This window comes from Lissotriton helveticus, chromosome 5_1 (assembly GCF_964261635.1).
Source record: "Lissotriton helveticus chromosome 5_1, aLisHel1.1, whole genome shotgun sequence".
Taxonomy (NCBI): Eukaryota; Metazoa; Chordata; class Amphibia; order Caudata; family Salamandridae; genus Lissotriton; species Lissotriton helveticus.
In genome coordinates, this window is record NC_136065.1 from 1,798,889,896 (window position 1) to 1,798,917,438 (window position 27,543).

Below are 27,543 nucleotides of genomic sequence, written 5' to 3' on the forward strand. Positions count from 1 at the left end.
CAAGAACTCCAACCGCACCCGTTACCACGGAAGTCAACAACAGAAAGACTGTGAGGACAAAGGGGCTACCCAGTCGTCTACAGACTGTTTCCATCGAGCACCACCAACCGGTGCCAAAGCGGACTAAGGTTCCCCGAAACAGATTGAACTCCATCTGCCAATTCCAAGCAGCGGCGGACAGAAGAGCATGGCGGAACTGAACACTTCACTGCATCCTGAGACATGTTACTTTCCCCACATGTGAATTCTGAAGTTGGGTCTTTTCAATGATTAAAAAGGGGAGTGATGTAGTGTCTTAGCGTGGACACGTTCTAGTGTTCCGGTGTGATGTAACATACTCTACACCCACCCACCACAGACGTCATGGGTGTCACATGACGCTGCCAATAAAAGAGGCTGAGCGCACGTGCTCGCGACCTTTCCCACTACCGATTCCTGGTGTCTGTGTCCATCATTGCTGCGCCTAACATGCGGGCCCAGGGCCCTCCACAATCATCATTACAACTTCATTCATAACCTGCAACCAGATTCCCTTTCCCAAAGAGTCCTGAGGCGGCCGCTAGGCGACATTTTAGCGCTATATACAAATCTTTAAATAAATACATACACAAATAAATAGAAAATAACAATAGGATGTAAACCTATGCAATTGCAGGTTGGCTGGCTAGACTGTAAACACCCGTCCAAATAACACAAGGCTGAGAGTGAGCAGAGGAGCGAAATATTCCGTCACTCACAAAGGAAATCTAAAAAACACCTCGTGCAGGACAAGCCTGAAGAGAAAGGATGGCTAGAAACAGCTGCACGTAGCCCAATCTGAGCAGACATCAGTCTTCCTCCTTGCGAGGCTGGTTCAAAGCCCAGGGCCACCATTAGTCACAAGGGCCAAGTCAAAATGTATGTTTATTATGACCGTAGTCTTTAAACAAAGCAGTGAACATTACACAATAAGGGGTGTATACAATAAATACCTATACTTATTTTTAAAATATTATTCTCTAAAAGACAGTTCTATAATTCATTTTCAAGTACCAATTCCACTTATAAAACACTAAGCGCCAGTTAAAAGGTTCAATACCTAAAAACATGTTATAAAAAGTTTAAAACCTATTCAAGTTCATAACGTTGTGCAAGTTTTAAATAAAACAAAAAAAAAGAAAAAAAGAAATTCATACAGTACTACATGTTTCCTTGGGCCACCATGCACTCTGGGCTACCTTTAAGAATTTCCCTAGGGCAATCACAATATCAATGAAGGGTATTTCTGTTAGGAGGATGGCTGCCTGCCTCCTCGTTTTTATTTCATATTTTAAGAAGACCGGGCGCAGCCATAGTTTCCTCTGCTCCAAGAGGAACAGGCAGTCCAATAGAATATGCGGCCAGTCTACCTTGGTTCTCAACTTACACTTACAGCAGCCTTCATGGTCTAGCATTTTGGCTTTAAGCGCTTTATTTAATATCCACGGGTTAATCCCAGTTCGACACCTCAGGATCTCTTGCCTGAACCCTCGGTTAGGGAGTCTATCAAGATAGGGGAACCAGTTTTCATTGGACCAGGCTTTCAACATGTGCGTCACTGATTTTTTATTAGTTAAATAGCCTATATCAGTTGCTTTAGAGACTTCCTTCCCCCTTTGCTTCAGCTCCCCTTTGGTACCAAGGATCCGAAGCGATTCTTGGTCCCAATCAATCTCCAAAGCTTTGCAAATTCCTTTCAGTTTGTCCCTACAACCTTTTGCCCATTTTAGCTCGCTTCTCAGTATTTCATTGCGACACCAACATGCTACTTTTTGGTTTTCAGGGTCTTCCAGTCTCTTCCAAAATCTAATCACAGCCATCTGGGTTTGAATTTTCCACGATTTTGTTGCTATTTCTAACCTGATGGCTTGTATCATTGAGGATTTAGGAAGGGATAAGAGTCTTTTTAAGCAGTTCCCCTCTAACACGTCCCAGGATCCCTTACCGCTCAAATAAAGGATCTCAGCGCCGTATAACATTTGCGAAGGTATCATTGCTTCAAAAGCTCTCAGCATAGGTCGGTGTGACATCTCTCCATATACCCCATTAAATCTTTTTAAGCCACATATGGAAGAGAGTGCCTTAGCTTTTTGGGTATCCAGGTGGGAATTCCAATTTAAAACTCTATCGAACCACAACCCCAGATATCGATATTCATTTAAATTTTTCAGTTTGAGATCACCTATATACCATGTAAATTTGCTTATCTTTTTCCCGAAGCATAGGGTTTTGGTTTTATCTAAATTAATTGTTAATAATTTACTGGTACAATATGTATGGAAAGCGTTAAGCTTCCTTTGTAGGCCCCTCTCGGTCTGGTCTATTATCACCAGGTCGTCTGCGTACAACAGGCAGGGTATTTTATTGCCATCCATTTTAGGACTGGCACTGCCCTCCACCTCAAGCTGTGCCGGAAGGTCAGACAAGAAGATCGAAAAGAGTTGTGGGGCCAGCACACAGCCTTGTCTTAGTCCATTTGCTATGGGTATTTTTAAAGTTAGAGAACCCACCTTATCCTTGATTACTTGGCCCCAATTTTCCCTGTGGAGTTCTTTTATTATAGTGAGTAGATCCTTAGGGATCTTCAGTCTCTCTAGTATTTCCCATAAACAGGCCCTATCCACCGAATCAAAGGCTGCTCTGAAGTCGACGAAACAGCAGCATAACTTGCCGTTCTGTTCCGTCGACTTCATCGCCATCGCCCATAGAGCAAATCCGTGGTCTATTGTAGAGTGGCCTGCTCTAAAACCACCCTGTTCTGTGGGTATTATTTGAAACTCGTCTACCCATGCATTCAGCTGTTTCAGCACTATTTTAGAGAACACCTTCTCGCCTATATCTAGTAAGTTGATTAGCCGGTAATTTTGTGGCTCCTCTTTGCTCCCTTTCTTGTGGATTGGCCTAATTACGGCCCCCTTCCAAGTTGGTGGCATTACCCCTTCTTTTAGGACTACCTGGAACATCTTGGCTAGAAATCTTGCCCACCATTTAACATCAGATTTCAATATTATCGCAGGGAGATTATCTGGCCCTGCTGCCCGAGTTAGGTTGAGTTCTCTTATTGTGAGCTCAACATTATCTTCCTCGAATTGGTGCAGTAGGACATCCGAGATTTCTTGCCATAGATTAGGCTCCACCTCCTTTCTAGGGGTTCTTACCCCGTATAACTCCCTTATATACCCTTCCCATGCAGCCTCACTCACCACACAGTTCATATCTCCATCTGACGCACCTGCTACAGACTTTACTAGTCTCCAGAATTGCCTTAGGTTTTTATTCTCTATGGCCTCTAATAATTCTGACCAACATTTTTCTTTATATTCCCTTTTTGCATTGGTTACCATTTTCTTAAATTCTTTGTTCAGCTTGACTAACATGTCCTGTCTCTCTAAAATAAAATTCTTTTTTTGTTTTCTTTGTATTGCACGTATCTCCTTTTTCTTATTTTGGCACACCACAGAGAACCCTTTACATCTAATTGTAGGTTTAGCCATTGTAGGATGATTCCCTTTTAATTTTATCTTTAAACATTGAACCACCTCTTCTAATTTCCCTATAAACCATTCCAATTTTTTATTCTCACAGTTTTCCGGTGCTATTTTTAATTGCATAGACTTCAATTTTTCCATGTATTCCTCGGTGAGGCGTGTCGTCACCCGTTTGGGATACTCGACCTCCTGTGTGATCACCCTTTCTCTCAGTTGGTCTTTTCCCCCTACTATAGTTATATACAGGAGTTTGTGATCACTCACTTCTTTTTGAACCAACCTAAAGTCCCTGATCAGACCGAAGCTCCAAGCCTGCAGGAATATATAATCGATTGGACAATTCTGTTGCCCTTGAATAAATGTCTTTCCTGCTGGGCAGTCTGTCTCTACTCTCCCATTTACGCAGTGAAAACCCCTACCTCCTAAGGTATGTGCTAAGCCAAGATCTTGTTTCGAGGTTTCCCCGCTTGGGAACTTGGCCGGATTTATCCCATACACCTCTAACTGTTCCCTGTTCCATAAGTCAACTTTCTTTGGGTTCAATTTGTGGTTAAAATCACCCATTATTAATATTGTCTCTAGGGGAAATTTTTCTAGAGTACTATCTACATCCTCCTTAACCACTTGGCTGCTAAGGGGTGTGTGCGAGGTCCATTGACTTTCCATTGAAATCAATGGAAAGTCCATGACGAGTTACCCTTGTCATTAGCGCTGAAGGGGTTAAAATACTTCATTTCCCTTTCATACTCCTCCCTATTATCCCACTGCATATATACATTCATTAAAATCAACGTTTTATGTTTCTGTTCCACCTTCGTGAGATCAATTCTACATGCTTGTACCCATTTGCATTTTGTATTCAACCTTTCAAGATCTCTCATGACTTTTGTTGATATCAGAGTCAGTAGCCCCCCCGAGGGCCGTCCATACTTTTTCTTTATGGCTGGCTGCTGTATCTGAGCGTATCCATCAAATGTAGGGGTGTTGTCGCATGACCAGGTCTCTTGCAGGCAGGCAATGTCCACTTTATTTATAGTTTCTTTTATATACTCACATTTTTGCCCATTGCCTAACCCGTTAATATTCCAAGTTAAGAGACCTATATCTTGCGACCCCCCTCCATCCTATTCAACGTCGCTCAGAACCCCTACTTCCTCCATATCCAATGAGTTACTTAAGATATCTTCTCCCACTGTATTATTATGTAACGACCAGTTACCCCATGAGGAATCATTCCTTGTGTTGTCTATTATGATGTTCAGGTGGCTTAAATCCTTTTCCGTTTCTCTACAGAGTATCACTTGTCTCTTCTGAAGGCCGGCATGGTGATTTAAAAACTTCTTATCCGTGAATGATTTTATTTCACTCTCTGGGACAATCCTTATTCCCTGTTTAGTTATCTCAGTTGATGCTTTCAGGATTGCCCTTTTCACCAGATCTGAGTGAAGGGTAACTTTTGTTACCTCCTTTCCATATCTATTTTCTACAAATCCAACTTGCTGTAGGTCTTTAGTACCAATCCCTATCAGGCTGCCGCATTTTTCAAACGCGTTTAGAATCAGTGCCCTATTGAGGGGTCTTGGATTTCCTGTCGGCTTCACTTTCCTCCCGGCTGGTACTAGATCTAGAAATAACCAACTGTTCTTGTCTCTCTCAGACGGGTTCATGTTTGTTAGCAACGCCTGGTGGTAAGTGATTGCTCTCACTGTTTGCCGCCCGTTCTTTCTCATATTGGGGTCTTCATAAATCTGGGATATTGCTGTCCTTTGTTCCGTACCTCGATCGTCCTTTTGCCCTACTTTTTGTTTGGTCCTACTAATTGGAGGGGGGTTCTCGATTGCCTCCTTGCCTCTCTGCTTTTTTCTTAGTACTGTCGGGGTCCTTCGGGTCTTTTGGTCTTTTACCTCTACATACACGTGTCTACTTGTTTTGAAGGTCGCAACTGATGCGTTCAAGATTGACTGTATCACCCCCGTCTCTGTTTCCTTCCCTTTACTCTTCACTTCTTGTTTTGGATGCCTGTTTTTTCCAATCCTGGACGTGGCTCCTCGTGTGACATACCCCCCACGCCTCTTTATCAGCATTGGTCTTCTTGATATATAGACATTGTCTGCAGGCTCTTCTGCCTTCTTTGCTGATTGTTTTACTGGTTCGTGTTCACTTTCCAAAGATACACTACTTTCTTCTTCTAGTGTTACCATGTCACTTTTCTCCTTTGACGGGGTTGGGACTATTGTCGTTGCCTTGTTTGGCATTTTGCTCTTTATTTCTCCTAGTTCTTCTTCTATTCTCTTTAGATGTTGTTTCTGAGCTTTCATCAACCCATTATTTGAGAGGCTCACTTCCAGGATCCCTTGTAGAGCCTTCTGGAGTAACATGATTATCTCTATTAGCGATGATGTTGGCGTTTCCGAGATCACCGAATCCTGAATTGTATTTCTGACCGGGTTTACTGGGTTGCTAGACCTTATGCTCTCTTGATGCATTGGTATTTTTTGCAATTGATAAAGCTGCTGGAATTGATCTGGTGCTCCTCCCCAGATAACGCTTTGGTTCCGATCTTCATTTCCCCTTTGATCATCGTTTCCTGGGGACAACTGTGAGAACAATTTGGGAGATGATGATAATCTAGGCGCCGAGATTTGGTGATTTTGACTTTGGAGAGTCAGATTTATCGTATTACGGTTCTCTCCCTCCTCTTTGCTGCCCGGGCTGACTTCTTCATGGATTCCTCCCTTTTCTAACCGACTTAGACTTTTGTCCGCCTTTTCTGGGTTTTCATCCATTTCTTCGCCGATTTCCACTATTTCTTCATCTATTTCCGATGTTATCGCTGGATTCAATGATTTATAGTGTTTACCCACAAACTCCTTTATGGACTTTGTAGCTCCCATGTTCTCTTTCTGTTTGCTAGTCGTTTGATTGCCCCCTCTTTTTGCCTTCTGTACATTCTTCGCTGCTTTTTTAACTTTCCTTTTCTTTCTTTTACCCTTACTATTATCCAAGGATGACACATGACTTTCTTGGCTCTCTTCCGGCGATTTTGAGCCCTCCATTAATTTACTCCTCCCTTGATCGTCCCCTGTATGTAGATTTGTCCCTTTCTTGGGAGCCATTTCAGGGTGCAAGCGCTGTTGTCCTAATATAGGTGTAACAGCAATGTTTTACTTAATACAATTACAATTACAATTAACCACTTACCTCTGTTCTGCCTTGAAGCCTTAATGCCTTCCGCCTGCTTTCCTTCCGTTTTGAATGCCACAATTGCCCTTTCAACCGTGTTTTAGGTGGGTCGCCTGCTTCACAGTAGATTCACAGTAGATCACCGTAAATCCTAGCCTCCTTTGGGGTTGTATTTTATTTTACTATGCCCTTCCTTGGTGCCTTTAAGTGCCTCTCATGCCAAATGGGGGCAACTATTTCCCTATTTCCCCTGCAGACTCTGCTGGTTGCTATTCCGACTATATGTCCAAGTCTGTCTTGGGGTTAATTGGGTCTAAGTTATGCTGGTTCGGGGTGAATGCTGCTTTAAGTGTTTGTGATGAATATTCGAATGTTTGCAGGAGGGGGTGGGGCTCGCGGCCGTTGACCTCCGCTGCCGCTTTTACTCAGGTGCCCCTTTCATGTGAGCCCTTCGTGACTCTTGGCGGCTCTCCGGCTTGTGCCTCCTCCTCCCCTGCGGGCCCCGCTGTAATCCCAGGCGGGGCGGGGGGGGGTGGGGGGGGGGGGGGGTGGGCGACGGGGTTTGCGGCAGTCCGCAGTCGGCAGTCCGCTTCTTTGCCTTTCCCTGCTTCCCGTTACCGCTTACCGCAAATAGGTACCGCGGTCCTCCAGTCCTCCGGCGATTGTCCTGCCCTGGTTTATGACTTTACCGCGGCACTCTCTCCGTGGCTCTCCGCTCCGCTTGCCTCAGCACAGCTCGGCACGGCTGCTGCTTCCTAATCGATCTGCTCGAACTTCGCGCTCAGTCTGGCGTGGGCGTGGCGTGGCTCAAGCAAGGCAAGGCTAGGCGAACAGAGTCATAGTTGAAGTTTAGACATGTTACTTTCCCCACATGTGAATTCTGAAGTTGGGTCTTTTCAATGATTAAAAAGGGGAGTGATGTAGTGTCTTAGCGTGGACACGTTCTAGTGTTCCGGTGTGATGTAACATACTCTACACCCACCCACCACAGACGTCATGGGTGTCACATGACGCTGCCAATAAAAGAGGCTGAGCGCACGTGCTCGCGACCTTTCCCACTACCGATTCCTGGTGTCTGTGTCCATCATTGCTGCGCCTAACATGCGGGCCCAGGGCCCTCCACAATCATCATTACAACTTCATTCATAACCTGCAACCAGATTCCCTTTCCCAAAGAGTCCTGAGGCGGCCGCTAGGCGACATTTTAGCGCTATATACAAATCTTTAAATAAATACATACACAAATAAATAGAAAATAACAATAGGATGTAAACCTATGCAATTGCAGGTTGGCTGGCTAGACTGTAAACACCCGTCCAAATAACACAAGGCTGAGAGTGAGCAGAGGAGCGAAATATTCCGTCACTCACAAAGGAAATCTAAAAAACACCTCGTGCAGGACAAGCCTGAAGAGAAAGGATGGCTAGAAACAGCTGCACGTAGCCCAATCTGAGCAGACATCAGTCTTCCTCCTTGCGAGGCTGGTTCAAAGCCCAGGGCCACCATTAGTCACAAGGGCTTTCACGCCAGTCTGCAGGTGAGCGGCAGGTGCGGGTGAAGCTGGATGGGTACGTTGCCATGGTTACATCCATCATCTGGGGAAATTAAAGGCGGCGTTTTGTGCCAGCTGTGCAGTGCTTAGTGTGTCAAGTCACATTCCTCCAGGAAATAACGCGGCTGGGTGCCAGCAGTGCCCTCAGAGGGAGATGTAGAGAAAACACCCTGCAAGTACCGCCCTCCCCACCAACCCCCCCCCCCCCCAGGTCCCCAACACACACTCCACATCCCTCGCGGAGAGGCGACACGGTAAACAGTAGTAGCGATATACTGTGCAAAGAGCGACACCTCAAGGCCACTAAAGGAACAGCAGGGGGAAATATACATGTTATTTCGCACAAGAGGATCAGCTGAACCTGATCGGCGAGTAGTGTGCTTTTTTATTTGACATTTATTGATTTAAAAGTTTCCATGTGATTAGGCACAACGGAAAGGCAAAGGAGTGCTTTACAAAAACAAACGGAGTTGTAATACAAACAATAGGAACAATTCAAAATAGGATTGTTAGCAACAGCGGTTGAAGTGTATAAAAAAGTAAGGAAAACGTGACCTTGAGTACAAAGGGGGTGAGTGAGTGTGGGTGCAGGGCCGGCGAAGTGGCTATAAAAAATAAAATACTCTGCAATCATTTCGTTGGTCTTTGACCTTCAAGTGAATATATGAACATTATATGACATATGTTATATGTGGCAGCATCGTGATCCTTTTCTATTGCTTATCCTTGCTTTCCTTCTGGTGTCCGTGTGACGCTCTGCCACACGGATGCTGCTTCGAACATGTACATTACATGAGACTTGTTGAGGAGTTGACCCTGTGCAGATTAAACATCTTATTCACCCTCTCCAGCACTGAACTTAATTTTTATGGTCTTGCGTGAAAGCGCAGCTTTCGTCTGACAATCATGTGAGAATCCCAGAAGAGAGACTTCATATTTTGGGAGCCAGGAGCACATGTTTTGTTTGCTTGTCCTCCATGCAGCTGTGATCATTTTGTTTATTTATCCAGCAGCTACCCGAGTTTGTACTTTCAGGGGCACGGAAACGACACTGTAATGCTATTAAAGTGTATTAGATAACTAGTTAATTTATGTTGCTTTTCTCTGGCTACAGGACAGATGGGAAGAGGGCAGTCATTTACCTACATGTCCTTTTAACGTACACCAATATTTTTCTACAGTTCTTTGCTTCCACACAAATACATATCCACTTCTATGCTATTTACTTGTTATGCGTCACAGTACAACATTCCTTTGGAGCAAGCCAGACCTACTGGCATTGCCAATGCTAGTTTTACATTGGCAACGATTGACAGACTGTACCTTACTGTGGGACTCAGCACAGGGGATCGCCATTGTCACTAAGGAAACTATTGCAGATCCAGCAGTTGTCACAATATCCCCATTTGTTTCTGGAAGGAAAATGCTGCTTACTATAAAGCTGGTAGTGAGTGCATCCTTAAAATGTGTGCTTTCTTGGAGAAACCTGAAAAAAACTTTAGTACGGCGAAGGAGCGTCGCCCCACTGGTGAAAAGGAAAAATAAAATGATAATAACATATCATTATCATATTATTTTCCATATTACAGTGAGTGGTGGGGCGGGGCTGCCCAGAGCAGTGGAGGAGTGCTGTGGACTCCACAAGTGCGCATGAACTGTTTGGCTGGGCCTCTTGGGCCGACCTCACAGTTCATGCGCACTTTGCATGTTCCTACCTGGCTGCATTACACAGCCGGGTCAGGAACATGCACATGCTCCCTGTTCCAGTCTGAGCACATATCCACTGTGCTCAGACCAATCACAACGCTGCATTGCAGCATTGTGATTGGTTCATGGGAGCCTGTCTGTCCGGGTGCTTCCTGCTGCCAGCTAGGACAGGAAGATAAAGAGAAAGAGGATGGAGGAGAGGCGGTGGCCGGCCGTTAGAGGTAAGTTCTTTTTTAATTTCATTTATGGACTACTGGTGGCATACACTTTCAGGCAATGGGGTTGTACCAAAGACATTGTTATTAGACGGCATTCACTTGGCTCCAGTATCAGATGATAAAGAAAAGTAGTTATCATTTAACCGCTTCCCTGCAGCGCACATTTCCCTGCTGTGCGAGCAAATTCTACGCTTGCGTAAATCAGACGGTCCCCGGCCGTCCGACGCACACGCCCACCATGACGTCAGACGTCCGGGGGCCGTCCGACGCACGGAAGAGGTTAGAGCTCTGTGCACATATTATAGCAAGATTGTGCAGAATTGTTCTGATAAAATGGAGCCATTGCGAGCATTGTTTATAAAAAATATGAATATATGTAAACCAAGTCACAACAAAAAACACTTGACCAGATAACATCTGAGACTATTCTCTTCCACTGCTTCCACTCTTCACAAATTTTGCATGGGAAAGAGTTGATTAATTACAATTGATTGCAGAATGTATTGAGTGGGAGCTGAGCGGTTATGGAGAATGGGAAACACGGACTCGAATGTGGCATTTATTTCAAGAACGTTGAGTGAGAATGAGAGAAGATTTTCAGTGATTAAAAAGGAACTATAGGCACGTGTTTGGGCCATCAAGCACTTTAGAAATTATGTGTGGGGGAATCAATTCTTATTACATACTGAACAAAAATATTTGGTTGGAATTTTATCTCCAGAGAGGGAGGGTTGGAACTCTGCTGCTTGTATCACCAAACTGACATTGACATTTCAAGAGTGTAGCTTCCATAGTAAATATGTGCTAGGGAAAATTAATGTGACAGCTGACCGTAAATTTCGCTAAAGTAGCTGGATAGTGGAGGCGTTAAAAAGTATTTGGCGGTTGTTGCTGCTCTCAATCAAATTATTTCTTCCTATTTCAGTGGGGTGGGCGAAGCAGACTGGAATGAGTCAGAGGCCTTAGATGATTTAGGCTCACTGATTTGTAAATGGGCATGGGTAGAGTGGCCCAACCAGAAGAACATACCCCTGGAGGCACTTTCGGTTTGGAATCTTGCCCTGTAGTTGGACGTAAAAGGCAATTTATTGCTTAAAGCTAGTTAGTTGTTCCAGTAGTAGTACATGAGAAATTGTTGAGTGAGTGGCACATGAGGGTCATTCAGCTATGCAGTCTATGAAAAGGCATCTGGGGAGCATTTCTGGTGGCCAAATGTAGAGAAAATGGCTAAAAGGTGAGTGAGGGAGGGATGTTGAAAGCTAAACCAGAACCCTTTACATCTGTGAGATGACCAGAGCACCCATGAAAGAAAGTAGGATTCAATATTTGTCCTTTCCAGTGTTTTTGTTTTCAATGATTACTAGTCGAAGTTGCCTGAACTTAAGCTGGTTGGGCTGGCTACCGCAAGAACGGTCATGGAATTCTTTAAATCAGTATTCTCCAGGGAAGGTCACTATAGGAAAATAGTCACTGACAATGGAGTACAGTAGGTGTCATGGGAAATGCAGGAGCTTTTCACAAAAACGTGGCATTAAACATGTAACAGCCCTGAATGACCCACAGTGTAACACACAGCTAGAGAGGTTCAACAGAGTCTCTCGAAGATGGTAGCACCAGGGCATGCATGTTGCTGTCCATGAGAAAAGGTTTGGTTATGTCACATCATGCCACATATTCTCACTAAAGTGAGTCCTTTTAGGTTGCTTACGAGTTGTGATACAGCTTCGTAGTAGTCCCCATAGTGATTCAAGAAAGAGGTTTGTGGAGGAAAACAAAAAAAATGGTGCATGCGAGGAAATTGCTTTGAGAGTTGCCAGAAAATAGGTGAAAATTAAAATGAATTATTACTATAAAAATGTGGAAAACATACCAGACTTCAAGGTTTGAAACTGGACTAGTATTCTGAAGCCTGAGTTGGTAGCCAAGGGATATTCTAAATATGGTAGGCCTATTAAACTGAAGAGAGTTAATCCGCAGAACGTAATTAACCAAGAGGGAAGAGTTTGGAATGTCAAATAAGGGGTGAAGTGTGATAAGATAAGAAAGGATATAGAGTTCCTGAGTGAGAGGTTCTTGGTGAATACACAAGGATGTACAGATATTGTTGGGTGTCTGCTGAATATCCTTTGGGGTCAGATTGTGGTCCACAGTCCACTTCTAATTTGGATTTTGTGGTTAGGTCACAAGAGAATATCTGCTCAAACTGGGTGGGCAAATTCTATTGAAGGCAGAGTCAAAAGGATGGGTAGGGTGTGGACACCATCAATAAGAGTCAAATGCTGTAGATTCCTCTTTGTTAGAAACCATGTTGTTTCTCAATGTCAATATACATTTCTTGGTGTTTGGCACTCTTTGTTAACATCTAAAATGTTCCTTGGCTGGGTGCAGAGGATATATAGGCTCTCGTATAGTAATCACACTTCAATCTAGTGAAATACAATAGAGTGTGGTGCATCCAAAAAGGTGAAGAGAACACCCTACCTCCCTAAAGCTCAATCAAAGGATTGAACAACTATTAACAATTGTTTGGAGCACACATGTCTTATATAGTAGAAATTACAGTTATCATACAACAAAGCAAACAACAAACAGTTGGGCTTTTGTTTTTCTTCTTTTAATATCAACAGATCCTCCAATCCCTAATGCCAATGAGTTTCGCCGTGGTAGGGGGTAACCCTACGGCATCCTCAGGGCTTCTTTCAATGCGTTTCTCAATACAGGTAATCTTCCAAACTAAATTCTGTATTCCTTCGTCAAATCCTAATGCAAAAATCATCGCTAAAGTATCCAAAATCCTCAAAAAGTGAAGTCCTCCATGTAAAAAGATCCCAAATAATATTGTCAATAATATGATAAATCCAATATCCTTTGTGATTCTCATACCAATTGAGGTGCAGTATGTATCTTACCTTATCTTAACCGCATGCGTGCTGCGGCTATTTATGCGCTACGCTGCTTTTTTCAAAAAGCCACGTTACATGACGAGCTGAGCTCGTCATCAGCGTGCGAGCGGCACAACTCATGACGAGCTCAGCTCGTCATGAGCGCCGAAGGGGTTAATGTCCGGTTCTGACAGATGGGGATAATAACCTTTGGGAAAGCGCGAGAAAAGAGAAGGAAAAAGATGGAGATACGTACTGCACCTCAATTGGTATTGGAATCACAAAAGATATTGGATTTATCATATTATTGGCAATATTATTTGGGATCTTTTTACTTGGAGGACTTCACTTTTTGAGGATTTTGGATACTTTAGCGATGATTTATGCACTAGGATTTGACGAAGGAATACAGAATTTAGTTTGGAAGATTACCTGTATTGAGAAACGCATTGAAAGAAGCCCTGAGGAAGCCGTAGGGTTACCCCCTATCATGGCGAAACACGTTGGCATAAGGGATTGGAGGATTTGTTGATATTAAAAGAAGAAAAACAAGAGCCCAACTGTTTATCGTTTGCTTTGTTGTATGAGAACTGCAATTTCTAGTATATAAGAAGTGTGTGCTCCAAAGAATTGTTAATAACATCTTAAATGTTGTAGGCTGTTGCTGCAGAATTTCTATAGGTCTGCTATTTCATTTTATTATCTTCATGCATTTGTCCTCTGTTTAAGGGGGAAAGAGTGATATATGCGGCAGAATGATATTTCTAATCTATTATTTATCTTTGCTTTTTTTGTGTGTCCTTGCTCTGCTCTGCCACACATATGCCGCTCTGAAAATGTACATTTCATGTGATTGGTGATCAGTTGACACCATGCTGATTAAAATCTAGCTCTCTTTAAATGAAAAATGAATGCAAGTTAAAATGATTGGTAGGAAATGCATTATTTTACTTTACAAAAGCTCAGATGGTTAACGCAATCACTGCCGATATCTGTGTGAGGAACCACACTGTCACAGAGTTAAACTCTGGTTGGGACAGTGGGGACTAATAACATATGTTTATAGTTCTAGGAGGTCCCAGACTGCCACTGAAAGCACAGTGAATATGCAAGTAAGTGCCATATATACAAAGTATCACATTGCAAAAAGTGGTTGCAAACTAGGCACTGACCTTTGGTAAATCAATTCTGATTTTGTGAACTATTAGGTCGTTTGACAAAATCACCATTCAGAGTGGGTAGCAATTGAACTCACCTCATCAATATTCATGAGGCAGGCTGCCAATTCGGACTCACACTGACTGGATTCTATCACAGGGATGGTGGTATGGTGGGGTCAGCAAACTACCATGATTGTGATCGCATTCAAATAAAATAAATGCAGCCCATTTTCATTAAAGGAAACACTTCTGCATTTAAGGAAAAAAACACTAACTTTTTTTTCTTAACTTTACAATGGTTTACCAGCTAATTTGACCACAATTGTGGTTGCAAATCATTGATGCATAGCACTGTGAACCGTAATTTGGAAGGGAGCCCAACCCCCCTTCCAAATTGAGATTCAGGATGCATAATGCATTTCTAAACCCACTTTGCGATTCGGTAAACTGTTATGGGATTGCAAAATGGTTTAGTAGATTTTAAAAAAGTCATTTAGCAGGCCACAAACCCTGTGATTTAGAGAATCATAGGCTTTGCAACCTCTAATTGGCTCAATACATCTCCCTCTAATCATGTAAAAGTTGTATTATACACAGTAGAAGAAAGTTTGTGGCAAAATGTACAAACAAATTGTGCTTAAAATAAAACAAGTGATTCCAAAATATATATTTAACGATATAATCAAACTATTCCTTGTGCTAATGTTTTTAGAAGTTTCTTTTAGAAGGACACTCTCCAGAACTCCGCTACAAACACTCTTACACTACCTCTCAAAAAGAATACATCTATCTCACATTGAAGCTTCAAATCGCTTTATCAATTATACTGGCTCAAAAGCAGCTTCTATATTTTCTGATTAACGAGTTGAACACATTTCTATATCTTTCAAGTAGCACGCACCCTGGTGAGAAGGTTGGTTTCTTCTTTCTTTGTCTGCCTCTTCCTTGGTTTAACAGAACTGAAGAAACCCTCCCCTTCCATTTCTGAGAAAGGTACTTTATGGTTGGCATTATCTGAATTGGAGTGGGTTTTTTTTTAACAAAAATTAAGGGAACTGTTTTAGTAAAATTAAAAAAGATTGGCAGAGATTCTGCCCACTTCAACCTCTAATCATCAAAATACTAGAGGACAGAGTGGTTTTCTACCAAGAACAATACAGAGATGTAGCAGCAATGTGTAATTATGTATGTGTGTGGCATTTCTATAGCATGAACTAAGCCACAGAGCAGTAAAGCGCTATGCAGGGTCAAAGGCAAATATACAGTCAAAAGGAGATTGCAGGGCAACCTAGGTACTGAGAACAGAAATGGGCTGTTATTTAGTCGTGATATGGTGAAGCGAGTAAATAAATCTTATTGTGACATTGGTTTGTGATGCAGTATGATAAAAAGGCAGCAGGCGACACGCATGAGGGCTGAGAAAGGCATTTAGGTGGAGGGGTTTGTGACCGTGAATCCTATACCATAAATAAACTGCCCCTGACCGACCAGGTACTTCAGTGCTCTCACCTTCCCTTTCTTTTACCCTAAGCTGTAAACGACAGTGTCGAAGTACCAATCACCTATACACTCTTAGGCGAAAACACCTCTAGTCCGATGCGCTGTGCAGGAACATAAACCTGGAAAATGGTGAAATCTAGCTTGAGGTTAAAGATTGAATTTGTCTACATATGAAAATGTGATGTGCAATATATATTGCTATCTGGCTTTCATTTACATACTTACATGCTTGTCTTTTTTCCTCTCCTTTATTATTACTGTGCTAATTGAAACAAGAAATAGTACTAGGTCTGCTTTCTTGTCTTTATTTTCTTTTAACAGAAGATCGAAGCTTTAAGCACTAAAAAGAATAAAATACTCACAACCCTATGTGGGAAGCCATTAAAACGTTTATTAAACACCAGCCTTAACTGAAATCTGCTGAGCATTAACTGGTTATCACAATTGTTTCAAGGCATGTCATAAAAATTTAGACTACTGATTATTTTTTCATCCATAATTTTTAGTAATATGCAGTTTTTTTTTTATTTGATCAACTCCTATAGCAGATATTGTTTTAGTCCTCTTATTTGTGCTATCTGAATCACTGAATTAAATGCTGATATGATATGGACTTTTGACTGTTTGTCTAATTCCCCCTAAGGGATATTCAATAATAAAACTTGACAAACGAACTCACTCAATCAGCATTTTTATATCACAGCACTGCCACCCCTAGGGGTATTTGGTCGCTGTGGATTCGATGTCTCAGTCGAGGAGCTAGGTCTTGAGTTTTCAGTGTCCTTGCGCTGGGTGGTGGGGAGTAGGGAAATGGCAAGACGAGGGAAGAAACAAGTAGAAACAGGAAAATAGAGGTCAGAAATGAGCAGAAGGAGGCAAAATTAAGGTAAGAAATGAGCAGAATGAGGCAAAATATAGGTCAGAAATGAGCAGAATGAGGCAAACAGAGGTCAGAAACAAGCAGAATAAGGCAAATTTAAGGTCAGAAATGAGCAGAATGAGGCAAAATAGAGGTTAAAAATGAGGAGAAAGAGGCAAAATAGAGGTCAGAAATGAGCAGAAAGAGACAAAATTAAGGTCAGAAACGAGCAGAAAGAGGCAAAATTAAGGTCAGAAAATAGCAGAATGAGGCCCAATGGAGGTCAGAAACAAGCAGTAAGTGGCACAGTTAGGGTAAAAAAGGAATATGCTACTTACCAGTATGCATCTGTTCTTGGCATGTAGGGCTGCGGATATTCATATCTGTGCATAGATCGCCGCCTAGTGTTGGGTCCGGATGATTGCACATTGTTGTCCTGGAAGAGTCTTCGAAGTATCACGAGATAGGTGGCCCCTCCCTCGGACTACAGTGCGCATGGGCATCTTCTCCATCCTCAGATTGTTTTTTGCCATTGTGGCAGAGATGGAGTATAGTACAGTAAGAGATGTCCATGCAAAGAGTGAATGCTACAGCTGCAACAGGCACCGGGGAGGCGGGTGGGCGATATGAATATCAGCAGCCCTACATGCCAAAAACAGATGCATACTGGTAAGTAGCATATTCCGTTCGAGGCATGTGGGCTGCTGAATTCATATCTGTGCATAGAATGTATAGCAGTATCTCCCCTAGCGGTGGCCACCTGTGTCAGCTGCAGCAGTCTGAAAAAGAGTTTTGAGAACAGCCTGCCCTACAGCAGCTTGCTATTTGGAATGTACATCTACACAATAGTGTTTGGTAAATGTATGTATGGTTGACCATATAGCTGCTCTACAAATTTCGTGTAAAGGAATATTTCCTAGGAATGCCATGGATGCCCCTAGTTTGTGTGTAGAATGCGCTCTTGGGGGAACTGTTAAGGTGCGTTTGCCTTTAAATAGCATATTTGAATGCACTTAACAATCCATCTGGCTATACCTGATTTTGAAATAGGGTTGCCTTTGTGTTGCGGTGAGAAAGCAACAAACAACTGTTTTGTCTTTCGAAATGCCTTAGTTCTATCTATTTAGTATAGCAGAGCTCTCTTGACATCTAGAGTATGCAAGGCCCTTTCAGCTACTGTCTGTGGATTTTGAAAGAAGACTGGCAGTTCTATTGTTTGATTTATATGAAAATGGGATAACACTTTTGGCATGAATCTAGGGTTTGTTCTGAGAACTACTCTATTTGCATGTACTTGAATGAATGGTTCTTGAATAGTTAGGGCTTGTAGCTCACTAACTCTTCTAAGTGAAGTAATGGCAATAAGGGCCACCTTCCAAGTAAGAAATTGTAGTTCGCATGAGTGTAGTGGTTCAAAAGGTGGTCCCATAAGTCTGGTTAAAACGATGTTTAGATTCCAGACTGGTGAAGGTGGGTGTTTTGGGGGAATTACTCGTTTTAGTCCCTCCATAAATGCTTTAATTGCTGGCACTCTGAACAGTGAAAGGTGTTGCCTGTTTTGGAGATATGCTGCTAACGCAGCCAAATGTATCCTGATGGATGAGTAGGCTAAATTGCAACGTTGTAGGTGCAAGAGATAGCAAATGATGTTCTGGGTTTATATCGTTGTTACTGCAGTAAATGACGAAACGTTTCCACTTTACTGCATAACATGCCCTGGTAGTGGGTTTTCTTGCCTCTTTGATAATATTCATGCAGTCTGGAGGCAAGTTCAGGTATCCAAACTCTAGGATTTCAGGAGCCACATAGTCAGGTTCAGCTGTTGCGGGTCTGGGTGTTGGATTTCGCCATGGCTCAGAGTTAGAAGACTGGGTGTGAGTCGCAGTCTTTGATGAGGCACCACTGACAGTTCTAGGAATGTTGTGTACCATGGTTGCCTCGCCCATGTGGGAGCAACTAGGATTAGGGTCAGCGAATGTTGGCGCATTTTGCGTGCCACTAGCGGTATTAATGGAGCTGGGGGAAAAGCGTACGCAAATTTGCCTGACTAGTTCATCCATATCGCATTGCCCTGCGACTGCGGATGTGGGAACCTGGCGGCAAAGTACTGGCATTTTGCGTTTTCACTTGTGGCAAACAGATCTATCTCCGGTTGTCCCCACTGCCGTAAGAATGGTTGGAGCACATTGGGGTGAATCTCCCACTCGTGCATCTGTTGACTGTGCCTGCGGAGCAGGTCGGCTATTTGATTGTCCTTGCCTGGGAGGTGTTCTGCCATGAGAAACATGTTCCTTTGAATGGCCCATTTCCACACACTCAGCCAGGTGCGACAGCTGTGGGGAATGTGTTCCTCCCTGTTTTTGAATGTAATACATAGCGGTCATGTTGCCGGTCCGGATCAACACAGTCTTGTTGCATAAGTGTTTCTTGAACACTTTTAGGGCTAGAAAGACCGCCATCAATTCTAGTAGGTTGATGTGCATCTTTTTCTGTTGTATAGTCCATAGTCCCTGGACTGTGTAATGTAGGACATGGGCTCCCCAGCCTAGCAGGGATGCGTCCGCTGTCATCACTATTTGTGGGACAGGCTCCTGGAACAGTCGTCCTTTGCAAAGGTTTTGTGTATTCCACCAGTGCAGAGAGTTGTATGCCCGACTGGTCACCAACACTAGGTCTTTTAATTGTCCCTGGGCCTGGTTCCACTGCCTTGCTAGGCACTCCTGTAGTGGACGCATGTTTAGTCTGGCATGAGGGACTATGAATATGCACGAGGCCATCATGTCTATTAGTTGCATAAACACTTGTGCTGGCAATGAGTGTTGTGGTTTAAACCTTTGGATTAACGTTTGCATAGCGTTGATCCGTGCAGTGTTTGGATATGCCTTTGCTGCTAGTGTATCTACTGTTGCTCCCAGGTACTGTTGTACGTGGGAGGGTTGTAGGTGTGACTTTGGGTAGTTCAGCGAGAAACCTAGACTGTGCAGGAGATGAATGGTCTTTGACATGTGGCTGGCACATTGCTGGGCTGATGGTGCCTGTATTAGCCAATCGTCCAGATATGGATACACATGAATGTGTTGTCTCCTGAGATGCACCGCCACTGTCGCTAGGCATTTTGTGAACATCCGTGGAGCTGTTGTTACACCGAATGATAGTACTTTGAACTGGTAGTGCTGCCCTTGAATGGTAAACCTGAGATACTTTCTGTGAGCAGGGTGTATCGGTATATGAAAATATGCGTCTTTGAGGTCTAGAGTTGCTAGGAAGTCTCCCTGCTGTAGCAGTGGTAAGACTTGTTGCAGAGTGAGCATGTGAAAATGCTCTGATAAAATGTATTGGTTGAGGGGCCTGAGGTCCACTATTGGTCTGAGAGACCTGTCCTTTTTTGGAATGAGGAAGTATAGTGAGTATACTCCTGTCCCTTGATGCTTTAATGGGACTGGTTCTATGGCCCCCTTTTGCAGCATACTGATGACCTCTTGCTGCAACAATGTTATATGTTCCTTTGACATTGGACGGTGTACAGGTGGGATGTTGGGTGGTGTTGATGTGATTTCCAGGCAATAGCCATCTTGGATAATTTGCCTGACCCACTTGTCTGTAGTGATGTTTAGCCAGACTGGTAGGAACTGTTGTACTCTTCCCCCGACCGGTGTTGTATGGTCTGGGGGTAGTGCCAAGTAGTCACTGTTTGGTATTAGTGGAGGATCTATTGGCATTGGCTCCACAACCTCTGCCCTTGTTATTATTTCCTCGGTATCCACCACGATTTGTGTTTTTGTTGTATGTGGATTGTGTATTAGTTTTGTATGTGGAGGATTGCTGCGATGTATTACCTCGTGCTCCTCCTCTATAGTTGGAGCGACAAAAGTAGCCTCTGTGTTGCTGGGACTGAAGAGCTCCCATAGACTTTGCAGTCTCTGTGTCCTTTTTCATTTTGTCCAGAATTGAGTCAACGGCTGGACCAAACAAAAAATCAGGGTTTAATGGCTGGTTAAGAATTGTGGTTTGGACTTCATTCTTAAATCCAGATATGCGAAGCCATGCGTGTCTTCTAAGCAGTACGCTTGTGTTGATAGATCTGGCAGCTGTATCTGCCGCGTCTAAAGCACACTTAATGGAGGCATTGGTGATGAGCTTTCCCTCCTGTATAAGTTCATCTGCCTGCTCCTTGAAAGGCTCAGGTAAGTGTTGGAGAAGTCCTTCTAGGCTGTCATAGTGCACCCTGTCATATCTAGCCAGTAAGGCTTGAGTATTGGCTATTCTCCATGAGTTTGCTGCTTGAGCAGCTACTCTCTTGCCTGATGCTTCTAAAATCTTAGACTCCTTATCAGGAGGAGGAGCCTCTCCAGTAGTTTGGGAATTAGCACGCTTTCGTGCGTTGGATACCACCAATGAGTCTAAAGGCAGTTGTCCCCTGATGTAAGTAGGGTCTACTGGTGCAGCCCTATACTTTTTCTCAATTCTAGGGTTGATGACACGTGCCCTAGCAGTGTCTTTGAATATGTCACTTGCGTGCTTGAGGACCCCTTTTAACATTGGAAGTGTTTTGACACTTTTTTCTGATGTTGCAAGTGTATCAAACAGAAAATCCTCCTCTATAGCATCTGAATGCATATCTACATTTTGGTAGAGTGCTGCCCTGTCTATTAATGAGTTGAAAGCCACTGTGTCTTCTGTAGGTGATGGCTTAACTGGGTATACATTTGTATCTATAATGGGTTGAGCCCCATCTGTGTCTGGGTCATCCCCCCAATGCTGTGAGTTGGGGTCTACATATGGGTGTTGTGGATATCCAAATCCTACATCTGCGTCCTGATCTACATCTGGGTTGTAGTCAGAGCGAGCAGGTGAGTATGGTGTATATGGAGTAATAGGCATAGCTGGAGAGATAGGTTGGAAAAGAATAGGAGAGGTTGTACAGTCTCTTTTCTTTTTGAGTGGTATTTTGGAAAAGTCTTCAGTAGGCACTGGTCTTTTCTTCTTTGTATAAACAGTCACTTTCCCAGTGTTTGGGTCAATATATAGTTTGGACTGATCTGCTGTAGAGGGGTCTGGATGGATGATCTCCTCTTCCACAGTCTTTTGCCTTGGCGCCGTAGGTTTAGTTTTCACTTTTTCCGGTTCGATGCCTTTGTTCGGGTCGACCGTTTTTGGTGCCTGGATCGGTTTTTGAGGCTTTAATGTCTGTCCGACAGGTTTTGTGGGTGCGACTGCTTTTACAGGTTGCACCACTTTTTTCGGACCGATTGGTTTTGTCGGTTCGATAATTTTTGTTGGGTGTCCCGACTTGTTCGGCTGTAGAGGTGTCCTCGGAGCCTGCGGCTTTGGCTAGATGCTCTTCTTTGGATGGATGGGCTTCGGTTCGACCGCTCTCGGTCCGACCACTCTCTATTGGTCTACTTTTGGTTTCGATTTCGGGTCGACGACCGCCTTGGGTGTAGCCCTTTTGCCTTCGTCGACAACCTTTTGTTCCTTTCCGGCTGTCGAACTGGATTTGTTCGAGTCGACGGCCTTTGGTTTCGAAGGTTTAAATGGAACGCTGGCCTTCGGTGCGGCGCCCTTTGTGTTTATCACCTTCGGTTCGACGATGTTCGGTCCGAAGACTGTCGTGTCGATGACTTTCGGTTTCGATTGAATCATCTTTGGATTACGTGTCTCAGAAGGCTCTTTTTGTATCTTCTTAGCCGGGCGGATGTGCGGGGCTATGGAACCAGTATTTAGATCTTGGCTAAGGCCTGTTGGCGATGCCTCGACTTGAGTCTCTGATATTGGTGTAGTGTCTGTGTGGGGCGGTGTACTCAGGGTTCGCTCCTCGTTGTCATCGGAGTCGTCTTCGACAGCTACGATGTCTTGGTCATATTCCTCAACCTCGACGATCTGTTCTTCCTCGTCGATATAATATTCAGAGTCGTGCTCGGAGTATAGATCTTCCTCTTGATCAGACTCTTCGGCGTCAACTAGTTCTTCCTCATCGTCGAAGATATTCTCGGGCTCCGGTGCCGACCTCTGCATTTCTTGCCTTGCCGCCCGCCGAATCCGGATCGTCTTTTTGGACCGGAATTGGGCACAAGCTTGGCAATTATCTTCATTGTGATCTGGTGATAAACATTTGTTGCACACAGGATGCTTATCTGTATGCGGAAACTTCGAGTTGCACTGCGGGCAATATTTGAATGGACTTCGTTCTATCGACCGTCGGTCCATGTGGCGTCGAGAAGGCCTAACGGCCCGATTCGACGACCGGAGTGCAAGTAAAGTATCAAGAAAGCTTTTCGGTACCGATCGAAAACAATACCGATGAATCCTAAGGCCTTTTGGCCTTTTTGAAAAGTTTATTTCGATTCCGAACTTGGAGTGCTGGAAAGTGTATCCGAACCCAATGGCGGAAAAAAACAATCTGAGGATGGAGAAGATGCCCATGCGCACTGTAGTCCGAGGGAGGAGCCACCTATCTCGTTATACTTCGAAGACTCTTCCAGGACAACAATGTGCAATCATCCAGACCCAACACTAGGCGGCGATCTATGCACAGATATGAATTCAGCAGCCCACATGCCTCGAACCGAGCAGAATGAGGCAAAATAGATTTCAGAAATGAGCGGAAAGAGGCAAAATAAAAGTCAGAAGTGAGCAGAAAAGGCAGAAAAGAAAGCATAAAACAAGCAAAGGAGAAACAAACTGAAGGCATCAGAGGGTAGCATACTGCGGGCAAGCTGTACAGTAGAACTTTCTGAGGGAGAGCCGGCACGAGGACTAGTAACGTTGCACAGTCTTCTCTAAGAAACATTTGCATAACAAGCTAGGAAACATAGAGGGAGGCTCTTTGGACCTCTCATCTTCTCACTCTCAATCTTTTTTTACTACTTCCGATTGCTGCTTCTCATTCTCAAGGAGACAGTTTGCATTAGTGCAGTGAGTGAATAACGTTGGTGGCACGTGTTGCATTATAGTAGGTGGTGTCATCCGCCAATGGCTTGATCCCTTGGCATAGGGGGATATCTGGATTTAGTCATTTTGCTGGTTGGAGTGCTCCGTCTTCTCAATGTTCGTATTCATGTGCCTCGCCTGTCTCAATGCCTTTGTGCACATGTCCCGCTTCCACGGTCTGTGGACATGTCCCCCCCTTTCCAAGTGATCATGTCTTCCTGTCCCAGCATCCCTGCCTCCTGCTCCAGTGTGCATGTACTTCTCTCAGTGGCCATATACATGCCTCTCATTCCAGATCTGTGAACCCTGCTCCGGTGTCTGCAGGTACAGCAGTTAGTGGGGCCACACTTGCACAGTTATAGCAGTTAGTGAGGTCTTACTTACACATTTAAACCGGTTAGCGAAGTCGCACTTGCTCAGTGACAGCGATTAATGAGGTCACACATGTGCATTTACAGTAGTTTGAGAAGTCAGACATGGGCAGTCACATTGGTTAGTGAAGTAGCAATTGTGCAGTTGCAGGAGATTATACTCGTGCAGTTACCGCTGTTGGTGAGGCTGTGCACTTACAGCAGCTAGTAAGGTTAGAGTTGTGAAGTCGCAGAGGTTAGCAAATTCCCACTGATGCATTTATGACAATTATTCAAGTAAGAAGCAATTTTCTGGTCTGCACTTGTGCATTTAAATCCCTGCCAGAGACAGGCACAGTACCATCATGTTAATAAGATACCCTGAGGGTGATTGAATACCTTCGAATACATCGACCCCCACGCCATCGCAAGGCTGGTCTTTGCACGGCCTGGCCTAAGGGTTGGCTGGAGGAGACATTGCTTACCTTTGAGGCCAGGTTGTCCACCAGAGCGATCATGGAGTTCTTGAACATAGTGGCTGCAGTCAAGGGTCGCTTGGTCACTTCTGTGATGCTCAGCTTCCCTTCCGGCCACATGCCCTTCAGGATAGGATTGGAGCTGCAAGTATAAATGGAAGAGAAGCATACTTTAGGAAGGGACAGTGGGCATCAAGGAGTAGCAGCAGTGGGCAGCCGTGGCTTGCTCTTTGTTACATCTGGCCTTGACCTTGGGTCCTGTGGACTCAGGGAGCATGATGGCAGAGGCAGGAACTGAAAATAAACATGGCTCTATGAACACTGTGGACTCACTAGCACGAAGGTGGGGACTGCAAGTAAACACGGATCTATGAACACTGTGGACTCAGTAAGCATGAGGGCAGGAACTGCAAGTAAACATGGGTCTATGAACACTGTGGGCCCAGGGAGCATGAAGACAGGAACTGAAAATAAACATGGCTCTATGAACACTGTGCCCTCAGGGAGTATGAAGTGCAAGTACACACGGCTCTAAGAACCAGGTGAACTCTGTAGCATGAAGGCAGGAACTGTAAGTAAACATGGCACTAGGAACGCTGTGGATTCAGGGAGCATTAAGGCAGGAAGTGCATGTAAACATGGCTCTAGGAACCAGGTGGACTCAGGGAACATGAAGACAGGAACTGCAAGTACACATGGCTCTAGGAACCAGGTGGATGCAGTAGCATGAAGACAGGAACTGCAAATAAACAGGACTCTAGGAGCCAGGTGGACTCAGTAGCATGAATGCAGGACGTGCAAGTAAACATGGCTCTAAGAACCAGGTGGATTCAGTAGCATGAATGCAGGACGTGGAAGTAAACATGGCTCTAAGAACCAGGTGGACTCAGCGAGCATGAAGACAGGAACTGTAGGTAAAAATGGCTCTAGAAACCAGGTGGACTCAGTGAGCATGAATGCAGGAAGTGCAAGTAAACATGGCTCTATGAACCAGGTGGACTCAGTAGCATGAAGACAGGAAGTGCAAGTAAACATGGCTCTGGGAACCAGGTGGACTCAGAAGCATTAAGACAGGAAGTGCAAGTACGCATGGCTCTAGAAACCAGATAGACTCAGTGAGCATGAATGCAGGAAGTGCAAGTAAACATGGCTCTATGAACCAGGTGGACTCAGTAGCTCGAAGATAGGAAGTGCAAGTAAGCATGGCTCTAGGAACCAGGTGAACTCAGTAGCATGAAGACAGAAACTGCAAGTAAAAATGGTTTTAAGAACCAGGTGGACTCAGCGAGCATGAAGACAGGAACTGCAAGTAAACATAGCTCTAGGAACCAGGTGGACTCGGTAGCATGAATGCAGGACGTGCAAGTAAACATGGCTCTAGGAACCAGGTGGACTCAGGAAGCATGAAGACAGGAACTGCAAGTAAACATGGCTCTAGGAACCAGGTGGACTCAGGAAGCATGAAGACAGGAACTGCAAGTAAACATGGCTCTAGGAACCAGGTGGACTCCGGGAGCATGAAGACAGGAACTGCAAGTAAACATTGCTCTAGGAACCAGGTGGACTCAGGAAGCATGAAGACAGGAACTGCAAGTAAACATTGCTCTAGGAACCAGGTGGACTCGGAGAGCATGAATGCAGGAACTGCAAGTAAACATAGCTCTAGGAACCAGGTGGACTCAGGGAGCATGAAGACAGGAACTGCAAGTAAACATTGCTCTAGGAACCAGATGGACTCGAAGAGCATGAATGCAGGAACTGCAAGTAAACATAGCTCTAGGAACCAGGTGGACTCAGGGAGCATTAAGGCAGGAACAGCAAGTAAACACAGCTCTAGGAACCAGGTGGACTCAGGGAGCATGAAGGCAGGAACTGCAAGTACACATGGCTCTAGGAACCAGGTGGACTCAGGGAGCATGAATGCAGGAACTGCAAGTAAACATAGCTCTAGGAACCAGGTGGACTCAGGGAGCATTAAGGCAGGAACAGCAAGTAAACATGGCTCTAGCAACACTGTGGACGGAGGGAGAATGAAGACAGGAACTGCAAGTAAACATGGCTCTAGGAACCAGGTGGACTCAGGAAGCATGAAGACAGGAACTGCAAGTAAACATTGCTCTAGGAACCAGGTGGACTCGAAGAGCATGAATGCAGGAACTGCAAGTAAACATAGCTCTAGGAACCAGGTGGACTCAGGGAGCATGAAGACAGGAACTGCAAGTAAACATTGCTCTAGGAACCAGATGGACTCGAAGAGCATGAATGCAGGAACTGCAAGTAAACATAGCTCTAGGAACCAGGTGGACTCAGGGAGCATTAAGGCAGGAACAGCAAGTAAACACAGCTCTAGGAACCAGGTGGACTCAGGGAGCATGAAGGCAGGAACTGCAAGTACACATGGCTCTAGGAACCAGGTGGACTCAGTAGCATGAATGCAGGACGTGCAAGTAAACATGGCTGTAGGTACCAGGTGGAGTTTGGGAGCATGAAGACAGGAACTGCAAGTTAACATTGCTATAGGAACCAGGTGGACTCAGGGAGCATGAAGGCAGGAACTGCAAGTTAACATTGCTATAGGAACCAGGTGGACTCAGAAGCATGAAGAAGTGCAAGTAAACATCACTCTAGCAACAATGTGAACTCAGGGAGCATCAAGCAGTGGCAGGAACTGAAACGTAAACATGGCTCGAGGATTTCGCTAGAGCTATCTGTGTGCGATCGAGTCACAGGGCTGACTAATCAAAATACAGTTCGGAGGGTTAATGTGCCTGCTGCAGAGCACAGCATCTTCACGTGTAGTTCACTAATTTGAATTTTATGTAAAATGATCGCAGAGTGACTCGGGCCACACATTACAATCTTTGTGATAATGGTCACTGAAGTATGCACATGTATCAAAATCAGCATCTAACGTGCCAGGAATATGTTGAGCACTTAGCAGTGAGTTTTTTCAACCTTTAGTTATTATAAATTTTCTATTCTGGGTTAATTTCGGCAGAAATAAACACTTGTTGGGAAGTGTTAAAAACAAATCGCAATTAGCGTATTTACACATATTGAAAAGTAAGCCAAGCATTCTTAAGGGGCATGTATGGGCCTAAACTTCTTACAGAGAATTAAAAAGTCAAAGATCTCTTTCAGACTTCAGAATATCTCTTAGCAACTTGTGAAGTGACAAGCTGAGTGTCTTTGTTTGCATTGATAGGAGTCGATCGGAGAC

The 27,543-nt window shown here is 44.2% G+C and overlaps 1 protein-coding gene across 1 annotated transcript in view; it reads right to left on the reverse strand.

The window, feature by feature from the left end:
* Positions 1 to 27,543, reverse strand: part of MYO1D (myosin ID) — a 620,564-nt gene that overhangs the window by 287,284 nt on the left and 305,737 nt on the right. Inside the window, exon 14 of the mRNA XM_078645112.1 lies at positions 24,333 to 24,465. Within this exon, the coding sequence (XP_078501238.1) occupies positions 24,333 to 24,465 (133 nt within the window). The remainder of the gene's footprint in view (positions 1 to 24,332; positions 24,466 to 27,543) is intronic.